General features: G+C 61.6%; 1 protein-coding gene across 1 annotated transcript in view; it reads left to right on the forward strand.

Moving 5' to 3' along the window:
- Nucleotides 1-231: 231 nt before the first annotated feature.
- The window catches only part of EFNB1 (ephrin B1), a 52373-nt gene continuing 40158 nt past the window's right edge, over nt 232-12446 (forward strand). Inside the window, exon 1 of the mRNA XM_032196217.1 lies at nt 232-550. Coding sequence (XP_032052108.1) covers nt 435-550 — 116 coding nt within the window. The 5' untranslated portion in view covers nt 232-434. The remainder of the gene's footprint in view (nt 551-12446) is intronic.

Genomic DNA, 12446 nt, shown 5'->3' on the forward strand with positions numbered 1-12446 from the left:
GCGGCGGCGCCCCGACGGCCCGGCCCCGTCCCCGTCCCCCCGCCCCGCCCGCTTGGTGGAGGGGCGGGGGGGGAGCCGCGAGGGCCCGATCGCTTTAAGAACCGACGGCGGGGGCGGGGAGGGGCGTGCCGGCGGCTCGAAGGCCCCGTCGGGGCGCTCGGCGATTGGCCGCGCCGCCTCGGGTTGGCCGCGCCGCTGCCTGCCGGGGGGAGTAGAGGGGCGGCGCGGGCGGGCGGCGGCGCTGTGCGAGCCGGGACGCCGGAGGGGACGGCACGGAGAGACGGCGGGGCCGGGCCGGCACGGAGCGCGGAGGAGCGGAGCCGCCGTCGGGGCGCTGCCCGCGGGCGGCGCGGCGCCGATGCGGGGCTGAGGAGCGGAGCCGCCCCCGCGGCATGGGCGCCTGACGCCCGGTGCCGTCCCGCCGCCGAGGGACGATGGCGCGGCCCCGCGGCGGGCGGTGGCTGCTGGGCGTGCTGCTCGCCCTGTGCCGCCTGGCCGCGCCGCTCGCCAAGAGCCTGGAGCCCGTCTCCTGGAGCGCCGGCAACCCCAAGTACGTGCGGCACGGGGGCGCGGGGGGTGCGGGGGGGCGCCCGCCTCGCCCTCCCCCGGTGGCGAAATAAAAAAAAAAAAAAAAAAACAAAAAAAAAAAACCAAAACGAGGCGAAGCGAGAGGAAAAAAAAAAAAAAAAATTGTATGTGTATTTAGAAAATCTCGCCCCGCGCTCTCTGGCCTCGGAAGCGGAGCGGCCGGGGGAGCCGCGAAGAGCGCCCGCTGCGTGCGGACCTGCCGCCGGCCGCGCCTCGGACGCCGGAGCCGCCCGGGAGCTGGCGGCGGCTTTCTACGGACGGCGAGAAATAGAAAAATCCCCGCTTGGAATACAGAGCCCGCGGAGCGCTGCACCAGCGCAGAGCTCGAGCCGCTGCTGGTTTGCTCGTTCCCAGCCGCGCAGCACGCCTGGCTGCTGCCCCAGCGTCTGGTGGCTTTTTTTTCTTTTTTTTTCTCTTTTTTTCTTCTTCTTCTTTTTTTTTTTTTTGTCCGGAATCTGGGGAGCGTGTCGCGTCCCGCCTGGAGGCAGCCCGGCGGCCCCGAGAGCGTCCCGCAGCCGCCGCTCCTCGCCTGCAGCCGCCGCGCCCCGCACCCGCTCCGCACCCGCTCGGCGCCGGCAGGGGACCGCCGCCGGCTCCTTCGCCGCCCCCTTCCCACCCCGGGCTCGGCTCCGCGCTCGCGTTTCGGTGTGCCGAAGGCTGCGGCTATATTCGGCTGCCTGCTATTTCTTTTCTTTTTTTTTTTTTTTTTTTTTCCTCCTCCCTCCCCGTGGCTCCCCTGTTATAAATAGGCAGCTGCGGAATGCCGCCGGCGGGCGGTAGGTGCGGGGCTGGGACCCCCCCCGGCCTGGTGGCCACGGACACCCCCGGAGCTTGGGGGGGGCCCGTGGGGGGGCTCTGCCCGCTGTGGGGGCAGAGCGGCGGGGCTCGGTTTTTGGGGCCCGGCAGGGCGGGGGCGGCAGGGCTCGGTGCCCCGGGGGGGTCCCAGCCAACCCCCCCCGCCCCCCGTCGGGGCGGGCGGCCCTGCAGAGCCTTGGAAAGGGCGCTTTTGGCCCCAAAAGCAGGTGCGTGGGGGCGAGGGGAGAGGCGCTTCTCTCGCCCCCCGGCCGGTGGTGGCTGTGTTTGGGGGGCGGCGGAGCGAGGGGGGGGCGCGGGGGGCTTCCAGCGCTCGCTGCCGCCTCCCCCAGCCCCTGCCCGCTGCGCTCGGGGCTTAAAACCGCGGACAATGAGCGTCGCCTTTCCAGCATGCCTGGAATAAAGAGTAAGGAAAAGCTTTAAAAGACGTTTAAACGCTCGACATGGTTACTAATGACCTATCGATGTTTTGGGACCGATTATATCAGGATGTTTTTGGTAGCCCTCTTGCTGGGCTTTATCTTGTAAATCGCGGACTGTTTGTTTATCTTAGCCCCTTCTCTTCGTAGTTTAAAAAAAAAAAAATCCAGCTTTTTATCTTGATTTCCCACCCCCACCGTATTTCTCGAGAACAAAAAGAAAAGTTCTTGAGAGTTGGAGAAAACTGACACGGTTTGGGAGCCCTCTCCAGTTGGACACTTAAGCGAAAACCAAACATTTATCTTTTTTTGGGTGTGTGTGTGGGGGGCAACTTCACTGCGCATAAACTCCTGAATTCGGCGTGTTGGAAAAGCTGGGAAGAGATCTCTGGTGGTTTTAAGAACTGCAATAAGTAAATTCTCCTACTTGGATTTTTTTTTTCCTCCCTTTTGAAGATTTCTCTGTTAGCTCGAAGCAAAAAGCAAAGGAACTTTTACCCGTAGGAATTGATCTTTTGTGTTTATAAGTCTGCTATGTCAGCACGAAGGGCCGGGGGGGCGGGGAGCGAGGAAAAAGCAAATTGGTTCCAGAAACCGCCACCTTTTTATTTCAAAAGGGGCAGTGGGAGATAGAAATCTCTTTGAGTTTGTTGTGTTAGCTTGAGGAACGTGCAGGTAGATGCGTGTGAAGCCGGGCAGCGAGGGGCGGCTGTTTCCCCCCGCGCCGTGCGCTTGGCGATGGCGTCGCCGGTGCCCAGACCAGGGCGAGGATTCCCGGGGCTCCTTGGCACGGTGGAGCCCAGAGGTTGGGGATCCTGGTGTGCAGCTGGGAAGCTTGCCCCTGCTCGAGTGAACCTGGTTTATTGGCGTTTGCGTTTATTAAATTGTCAAGGCCTGGAAAGTTGGGAGGCGTCCATGGCAGTAACGACCCTGCTGGTGCGCAGCGCGGCTCTGCTTGGGGCTGGGTGCGGGGGGAACTTTTCCAATCCCTCCGCAGGGGCCTGCGAGCTGCCCACCGCTGTCCTTGTGTGAAGCCCTGGGCCTGGTGGCCTTGTGGATGTCCCCGTGGCAGGGTGGCAGTCGGTGACCCGTCCATTCCTTGAGTTTTCTCTGGGTTTTCAGCGTGGCTGCGCCCAGAGCCCTGGCCGTAAATGCGGGCAGTTGTGGGGCGTCATGCTTGCTCCAGCGTGGGGCTGTGTGGCTCGGTCTGGGGGCACCTACCCATGGGGACACCGCCTGGTTTGTCCCCACGGTGGTGGCAGGAGGAGGTGGAAGTGCCTGAAATGGCAGCGCAGCTGCCCAGAAATGGCTCTTGGAGTGCCGTGGCCTGAACGGGATGGGTTCTGTGCAGGGTGTCCTAGTGAATACCGTGCCTGGCGAGGAAGGCGAGGCGGTGGAGGCGAGCGGAGGTGGCGGGGCGGTGGTGCCTGCCGTGGGGCCTTGGTTCCTCACCCGCCCGCTGCGTCTGGAGCTCCGGCTGGGCCGCGGTGCCTCGCGCCCTCCGTCCGCGTTTGCTCGTCTTGGGGCTGGTTCCTGTTCCACGTTACCCACTGCCCCTCAAACTTCCCTCTCCCTCTCTCTTTTTCCTCGCTTCTTAACGCCTTCGTGCTCCTCCTCAGGTTTCCGCAGGGTGTGCGGAATGAGGCAGGACCTCTTCAGAGCCGCTCTCGCCAGCGAACACAATCGAGCGAGCACGTTTCCGAGGAACGGCCTGGAAAGCGTGCGCCGCGAGTAGCCCCGTGCCGGAAACCCACGCTCTTTGTTAGGCTGGGATTACTTTCCCTGGCCCTGCACATTACCAAACCCCTGCGTGTGCTCCGGGGTGCTTTGGGCTCTCCAGAGCCCGTTCGTGGTGCACGGGGAGAGCCCCAGCCTGCCTTTGTCAGCACCGGGGTGCCTGCCTGTTTTCAGAGTAAAGAGCGCTAAAGCCTTTAAAAATAACACCGTTAAGTGGAATTTTCCAGCAGATACAAGGAAAAAGTGTCGCGTGCTGGACCGCTCGGCCTTGATAGTGTCACTGTAAATAATGAAAATATTTTTCTGCCCTTTTCTTCTCTGGGCTGCTGCTCCTGTGAAGCGTGAGTGTGGGACTCCGTCGGTGTGTCACGGGCAGGTTTCTGATCTGATATTTGTTATTAAGGGGCACTGATAACACGTCTGATACCGAGAGCAATTTCCTAACGTTCTTAAACGAGTTAGGAATATCTTAATCTTTAGTCCTGCACTCGGTGCCGGGGAAAATGCTTTCCTTCTGCTCCTGGGTGCTCGCTCAAAAGCCAGAAGTGGATCGTGACTGCGTTTGTGTTGTGAATGGTTCTGCCTCTTTAAAGGGGGGAAAAAAAAGAAAAGAAAAACAGGCCCAGAAATGCTTTTGCAGGATAAAAGGTTACAATTTTCACAAACCTCTGCTTGGGACAAGTTTAGGCTCAATTAGATCCCCTTTGAGTGAGCTTTCCTCGGGATGTGAGCAGAGCCTCTTTAAGGGGTCTCAGTGAACCAATATGGTTTTAATTTTATTCCATCATGTCTGAAGGGGGCTTTTTGAAAACCATTCTCTGCGTTTATGGGAGGGGGGAGCTGAAGTGTGGTTTCAATGATTTAATCGGCCCTTTTGCTACTTAGCAGTTAGCGTTCGGGGTTGTTGGTTGGAGCTCGCTATTGTTAAACAACCTGGAATTGCACAGAAATTCTGACTAAATCTGTGCTGAAATCCCCCGACTGTAATTCTGGAGAAATATTGACCCTGGTGGGCTCCTGTGCCGAACGTTAAAAGGAAGCATTCCTAATAAAATATGGTTTGGAAAATTCATTTCAGGCTGGAATTCGCCTTTCCAGAAAGCATTTTAATAAGGAGGTGGGGGAAATGGGACACATCATCCATGGAGCTTTTAAGAATCGGTCATTGCGGCTCTGCTTTTCTCTCTTTCTCTCAAATAAATTTTACTCAGATCTGCTCACTTGCTAGCTCCGTGGAGCCATCGAGCAACTTTCTAAAAACAAAACAAATGCATTTAAAAAATGAAAAAGTAAGCGGGGTGGGGAGGGGAAAAAAAAAAATCCAGACGCAGACAAAAGTCTAATCCTTTGTGGTATTTTTATTCTGTCTTTAATGACATTATGGTGTCCTATTGAATTCTGTGAGCATTGAGTTTGAAGCCTGGTGTATCTTTGCTTTTTTTAATGCCTTTTATGAGGGACAAAGTGCTTGCGGGAAAGCTGTTTTCGATGGGAAGAGTTGGCCTGGAGCTTTGCATCAGTGGGCTAACACTTGTCGGAGCAGATGTAATTTAATTACCGTACTAGTGGGCGCATGAGGCGCTCCGCAGTCTAAGGAGTTGGGAAATATTGAAAACACGCTGCTTATTTTTAATTAAAAAACATGTTTGGCTCGTGGGGCCGCTGGGGACGTCGTCCTTGAGGGGAGCACGGGGCCGGGTGCTGTGGCTGCGGCCCCTGGCTCGTGGGGTCCGGGGCATCCAGATGGCCGCGTAAGCGATCTTATGGCGTGCGTGCACCTTCGCCTGCTGCATCCGAGGGGCTTTGCCTAATCTCCGAGGACTGGTTTGGATTAAGCAAGCCCGGACAGTCTGAATCCGGGTTCATGTTTCCCTCTGGAAAGAAGGAGCCCCCTTCCGAGCGTGCCAGGAGGTCGCGGTGGGAGCGCAGCCCTGGGTGCTGCTGTCAGGGTCCTCGGGGCGCAGCTCCCCTTCTGCTCCCCCCGGGGGAAAGGGGCACCCGGGGCTGCCTGTGTGTCTCTCGGGAATGGCTTCATTAACTTAAATTAAAAAAGAAAAAAAAAAAAAAGTGAATGCCGAGCTGCGGCTATTGCAGTAGCTGGGTAAATACCACTGGATTCTATAAAATGGTTTTAACTGCTTCCTTTAAAAGGCAAAAAAGAGCCGTGATGGGGTGGCTGATTGATTGTAAAAGGAGCTGGAGCTTTCTCCAGAGCAAAACAGCTGCTGCAGTTCCTTGGAGCTGTGTCGGGAGCGGCGACAGAGCTGGGGCTTTTGTATGGCTCCTGCTCGGGGCTCGGGCAGGCTGCTCCTGGGCCTGGCGTCAGTGTCTCCTAGCTGCAAGCTGCCCGTGGGTCCCCTTCCCAAAAAAGCTGTGGGCAGCAGAGGTGTGCCGTGGCCACGTCCTCACCTCGGCACAGGTTTGCTGTGGGGCAGGGGGCCCCTCTGAGCCACCCTTGGGGGCGCAGAGGGTGCTGGAGCCGCGCAGGGCACACAATGAGAGGTGTTCCCCGGGAACTGGTGGCTGGCCAGAGGGACTGACCCCGAGTTCTGTGTGGGATCCCTGGCCCCGTGGCCCCGCTGCCTGGCTCCGTCCCGCTGGCGGCACCCCCTCGTCGCAGCAGCAGCGGCATCGCTGCTCGGAAGCCGATCTGCCCGAGGAGCGCCGGAGTCCGGTGGGAAAACATCTTGTAGCGATCAGTAGCACATGCTACTTGGAGTCTGGCAGCCGAAACAGGGTGGGGAGAAACAAAGCTGAAATCCATTCTGTGTCTAATTAATGATTGCTTGTATCAGGAGAGCAGGAGGAGGACTCCGGGCTCGGCGCTATCGCGGCGTCACATCTGGGCAGGAATGTGGCGCTGGTGCGGGGCTTTTGTTGTGCTGGGCTGTGGAGAGCCGGGCTCCTTTTTGCTGCTTTCTGCTGCTTTTTGCATTTCCCTTCCCGTTCCCTGCTTCGGGGTGGTTGCTGTAACAGGGAAGGCGCCTCTTCAGCGTCCCCCGGGGAGCAGGAGGTGTCTCGTTGTGCCGGGCTGGTGCCACCCCTCCTGCTCTCGGAGGCTGTGGGGCTGAGCCTGGGCAGCACACCAAGCATCCTCCGAGGAGGCTTTTCCTGCCCTGTGCTGTCCCAGTTTGGCACCAGTGCTCTGCCAGTAGCTGTACTGGAGCAGCAGGGCCCTGTCCCTGCTTGGAGGGTGCCGATGCTGGGCTCTGGGCTGGGCGGGTGCGTTGTGAGGGGTGCGTGGTGCAGGCAGGTGCCTGGGGGGCACCCTGGGCTCTGCTCACTGCCCACCCCGCAGCGAGGGGCAGTTTTTTGGGGGTTTGCCCGTGCTGGTGGTGGCGTGGGTTTGGCTGCTGGGGAAGGGGGCAGGTGAGGGGGCCTGGGCTGCGCTCAGGGAGAGGTGGGGAGGCACGGGGTGGCAGCGCAGCAGGTGAGGGGCTGGTGGCACGCCCCCTGGATGCCTTTTTCCCCCAAGTCTAAGTTGTCCTTTCCTGTTTTTCCTGGATCTGAAGTTCAGCCTCTGTGGTTTTGTTAGCGTTGTGACGTTCTGGAGTGAGCGAAGGAGAGGCCGGGCCCTGGACGTGTCCGTGGGTGAACTTCCCTCGCTGCCCTCCAGACAGCTCGGGGCTGGGTGCCAGGACCGGTGTCCAGCAGGGCACGGTGGTGCTCGGGGACAGCCCCACGCCGGGCATGGTGGCAGGGCTGCGGGAGGGCTTTTCCTGGCTCTGTGCAGAGCAGCAAACGCCTTCCATCCTGCTCGGTGTGTGGTGGTACCCGCTGTAACTGGGGGTGCTGTACCCCAGGAGGGGCCGGGCAGTGCCCAGAGCCTCGCTGTTAGCCCAGCTCCTGTGGGCAGCTCGCTGGTGCTCGCAGGGTGGTGTCCGAGGGGTGCTCCTCGTGTCCCCACCCTGGGCCTGGCCTTAGGCGGATGGTTGGGAAGGCGGGGGGTTAGGAAGCACCGTCCTGATCCCTGTCTGCACCCGGAGAGGCGTCATCCCTGGGGACAGGGGTCTTGGTGGCTGGGTTGGGGGCTCCCGAGCCCTGTGTCCCTCCTGAGCAGCGAGGGGACAGCAGTGCCCTCCCTTTCCCTGTGCTGTGCAGCAGCCACCCCACTGCTAGCAGGGGCTTGGCTTTTGGTGCGCGACACCGGGTGCGTGCCGCGGGCAAGCACCGCGCGCTCGTGCCGCTTTTGGGCACGAACACACCGCTAACACAGCTCCGAATGCGGGCGCATTTTCCTTCCTGCTGAGGCTTTGGGGCGGCTGCAGCACCGCACACACCGCACGCAGCTCGGTGGCAGAGGCGAGGCGAGGGCTCGCTGCCCCCTTCCCCGTGCCGCCCGCGTTGGCGCCGCGGTGGGCTCCTGCTGCGCGCCGGGGTGCCGAGCGGCCGGCGGGTGCTCCGGGTGCTCCGGGTTCCTTTGTCTGGCCTCGCTGTAGTAACGCGGCCGAACGCGAGGGGGAGGTCTGGGGGCCCCCCCGGGAATCCAGCCCCTTCCCCACCTGGCTTGGAGGGGACGCGCAGCTCGCGGCCATCCCCCTCGGAAAGGGGTGACGCGTGCGGGTGCCTCCGGTGCGCGGGGTTTGGGTGGGTGGCAGCGGGGCCGGGGCTGCCCCGGTGGTGCCGGGAGGGGGCCACGGGCAGGCGGGGGGGCTGCCGGCACAGCCTGCTGCAGCAGCCCGGGCGGCATATGGAAAGGATCTGGGTGTAATATCCCGAGCTGCAGAACAGCTTTGCTGAAGAGGCCACTTCAGCAGGGGACGCGGTGCGGTTAGTCCTCCCGGCTGACACATCCCAGGCCTTCCTCAGACTTGAAAGAGCTCGAGCTCGCCTTTGAATCTGAGGATTTATGGCCCTTTTAGGCCTCTCCAATAAAAGCACGGCTCCCTTCTCAGACAGAGCCCACCGTCTCCCTCCTCCGGGCTCATTATCCCGGGGATTTGTGTTGCTTGCTCTCCCCTTCTCTCGCTCTCTTGTTCGCTACCGCTGCTTTCTTCAGATGTGCGGCCGAGGACTTCAGAGCATAAAAGCGGAGCCAGCGTGAGCCGGGGGAGCTGGGGGTCCCGGCCGTGCTGCCAGGGGCTGTGGCGGCCACGGCTCCGTGCCCAGCGTGGCACAGGGATGGTTTCTCCCTGCCGGATGGTTTCTCCCTGCCTGGAGGATGCCGGGGGCTCGGCTCCACGGGGGCCGTGGCCGCAGCGGGTCCGGCGGTCGCAGGATCCCCGTGCGCCCACCGCCCCCCGCGCCGCCTCGACACACGCGGGCACTTCAGCATCCTCAGCCCCACAGATCATGTCTGTTTTATACAGGCCCGTCAAGCCTCTAACTGTTTAAAGAGAGGCTTAGGAAAGAGTCCAGAGAAACGACATAATAATTATTGTATTACAAATTGTTTCCTTTAATGGGCCCTGTCGGATCGCTCAGTCTGCTAAACACATTGTGCCCTCCCCCAGCCCCCCGCCCGGCCGGCCCGCACTTCGGCAGCCTTTTTCCACTCGCGCAGCCTTTGCTTACAAACCCAGCCCCTCTGGAAAATTCCTGCAGCCTCGGAGGGGCAGGCAGGGGCTGGGGGCTGCTCGGGCTGAGGGGGCTCAGGGCCGTGAGGCGAGGAGAGGAGCGGTGCCACCGTCCTTGGAGCGGGCTCCGCAGGACAGGTCCTATTCCTGTGCGGTTGGGGTGGCTCCTGTCCCTTCCTCTGGTGGCTGAAGGGCTTCCACTTTGTGTCTGAAGGGCTTTGGGGCTGGTGGTACCTCTTTCAGATGCTCTGCTGAGCCCAGGATGCTCTCAGCCTTGTTCTCTCTGCTTGTGTCCCTGGGGCGGGTGCGGTGCCCTCGCCATGAGCCTGCCCGGGTGCCCCCGCGTGTCCCCAAGCAGCGTTCCGGCTCAGCCGCCGCTGCTCCTCGTCCTCCCCCAGGCACAGCAGGCCCAGGGCGATGCCAGCAGCCCCGCTGCCGTGCGCTCAGGTGGTGGCTGCCACCCGTGTCCCCTCCCGTGCCCGGTGCTGCCGGCCCTGCAGAGCCCCCCAGCCCTCCCCCGGGCTGTGGTGTGTAAGGAGAGGAGCCACGCACGGCCGCGCGCATTTTTTCGCTGCCCCCAAAGAATCGATGCGCTGGAATTAAGCAGCAGGTTACATTTCTTCGGCGCGGAGCAGCAAATATGTTTTAAATTTGGCAGCCGGCAGCGAAGAGCGGGTGGGAGAAATTTTCCAGGTATTGCGTTACACTTTCCCCTACAAGGGCTCTGCTTTGGCGCTGGGGATTAAAGGGAGGGGGGCAGCCCTCGGCGCAGGGAGGGCGATTTGGCCCGCCGTGGGCAGGGCTGGGGGCAGCAGCGGCGGTGTCCCGGTGTGCCGTGGGGGCCCGCAGCGTGCCGGCCCGGCTGACTCACGGCCCGCCGGGGCTGGGGAGCGCTGCGGGGGCCGGCCGGGATTAATTCTGGGCTTCCTCCCTCTGGGCGCGATGGGAAATTTCCACCTGGCGCTGCCTCCCCGCGCGGGCACCGCCCGGTTCCTCTGGCTTGCCCGGTGTTGTGATTTATCCTAATCTCCCGCTCTGATGTATTTAATAAACACTTCATGCAAGAGCGAGCCTGGAATTCACTCCGAGCGCAGAACTGGGGCTTGGCCAATTAGTCAATTATTTCAGAATAAGGAAATTTTTTAAGAAAACATGAAAAAGAAACCTGTCCTGAGGTGGGAGGGGAAGGCCTGGCTGATGCATCAGCGAGCGGCCCCTCTCCTGGGGGAAGCTTGGGGGCCAGAGCGCGGTGAGCTCGTGCTGCTGACTCGAACCCTGAGCAAGCACAGGTCCAACCCATGCTTCTGCTGCGTGGCCTGGGGTCTGGGAAGTGCTGTGGTGGGCAGGGGGTTTCTGGCAGCCCTGCTGGCCCGGTGAGACGGGGCGCTGCATCTTGCTTGTGTGGAGCAGGGGCTGGGGGCTCGGCTCTGGGCTCGGCTCCGCGCTCGCTGTGTTCCCCCCGCAGCTGTCTGCCCCCTGCATTGTCCTGCGGCAGCCGTGCGGCACGGGCTGTCCCCTCCGGGGCTGGCAGCAGCGTGCCACATTGTTCCAGCTTCCCTCGCGGCAGCAGGAGGAGGAGATGCTCTGCTGCGAGGTGGGGCAGGGCCCCCCGGCGCTGTGGGCAGCGGGGGCTCGGAGCTGTGTGCCCCACGTCGCTGCGGTGCCCGAAGCCCCGTCCTGGCCGGGGAGAGCGGGGGCCTGCTTGGCTTAAAGTTTCAGGAAGCGGCTCGGAGGTGCGAAGAGCTGAAGGCGGCTGGAATTTCCCCTTCAGCTGTGTTTGTTTTTGAGCTTGGATTATTCTTGCTCGGTGTAAACTCTGCGGAGACACGTCCTGGGTGCGCGCCCCTGCCTGCGTGTCCGGAGCGGCGTGTGTGCCCGCGCCGTGCCCCCCCCCCATGCTCCCCACTCCAGCTGTGGCTAATTGCTGGGCTTGGGGACAGTGACAGCGTGGCCAGGTGGCAGGGTCAGGGCTGGAAGAGGCAAGGACAGGAGCTGGCATCGTGCACCAAGCCGTCTCCCGCCCCTCTGGAGCATGGGTGCTCGCTCCTGCACCAGCATGGGGGTGTGCCCGAAGCTCCTGCGAGGGCACTGCTGTTGCTGCAGTTGGGTAACTGGTTTTATTTGTTCTTTTTGCTCTCCCAGATTTAAACAAAAGCTCATCGGTAAGGATAGGGGACGGAGGAAAGCTGTGGCATGCTGGAGCCACCCCTGTGGCGGTGGTGAAGGCAAGGAGAGGGGCACAACCCCGGCAGCGTCGGTGGCTGCGGGTGCTTGGGGTGGCACCCAGCACCCCGGTGCACGAGGCAGCCTGCCCACCTGGGCTCTGGGATTTTTTCCTCCCCGGATCAACCAAGGAAACAGCTCCAGGGCCGCTCCTTTGTGTGCGCCCTTGTGAAATTAGACTTTGGTCCCAAAGGGATGGGTAGGGAACGGCACCGGGGGCAGCGGTGGGGGCAGCCGGTGCCCTGAGCCCTGCCAGGGACCAGCCCTGGTGCCAGTCCCATGTGGCAGGGATTGGCCCTGCACTGCTCCCCGGGGTCGGGGGGCTTGGTGGCATGTGGGGGGACAGAAAGAGAGGGGGGGGGCCCATGTGAGTCCCTTCCGGAGGAGAGGTTCCAGGTGGCAGGGAGGTTTAACGCTTGGTTACGCTTTTGATCTTTGCCCTGACTTGGTTAGTGATGGGAGCTGCTTCCCTAATTACCCCCTGCGTGTAGGGCTGGTGGGGTTGTTTATGCTTATCCCATCTCTCTCAGGAAAAAATAATAAAAAACCTCCTGCCAGGGTGTGTGTAGGGTGGGGGAGAGCAGCGTGCTTTCCCATACAGCGCAGGAATCCTGGAGCACTGTTCATATAGCCCAGGGTGTTCCCACCCACGGCAGGCAGTTTCATGCTCCTTCACCGGTTTCATAACATCCAGGAGAGGCACGAAAGTTTTCCAAAACCGCCTCCCTTTGTTGTGCTCCGAACACAGACGGGTGCTGGGTGCCCCCTGTCCGGCAGCGGGGCTGTGCCCACCTTGGTTTGGGGGGGGACGTCCCCGCACCGCAGCGCTCCTCGCTCCGTTCCTCCTCGTTTCGGAGCGGGGCACCCATCGGTGCTGGGGGTGCCGGTGTGAGCAGCAGGGAAATGGGGCGTTTGGTGGCGGGTGAGGGCTGGCTGTCCCAGGAGCAGCCCTTTGTCCCTGCCGTGTTTCTCCATTCTGAGCGTGGAGGTGCCGGGGTTGGGGGTGGAGGTGCGCAGGCCCTGCTGCGGAGCTGCCGGAGTTAATCCATGCTCACAAAGCAGTTCGACTTTGTAGGATGTGGGGCTTGCAAGCAGGGCATGGGCGTGCTGTGGCTTCATAACGTAGCACAGGCAGAGCTGAGGAGCTCCC

Source organism: Aythya fuligula, chromosome 13 (genome assembly GCF_009819795.1).
Source record: "Aythya fuligula isolate bAytFul2 chromosome 13, bAytFul2.pri, whole genome shotgun sequence".
In the NCBI taxonomy this organism is placed as follows: domain Eukaryota; kingdom Metazoa; phylum Chordata; class Aves; order Anseriformes; family Anatidae; genus Aythya; species Aythya fuligula.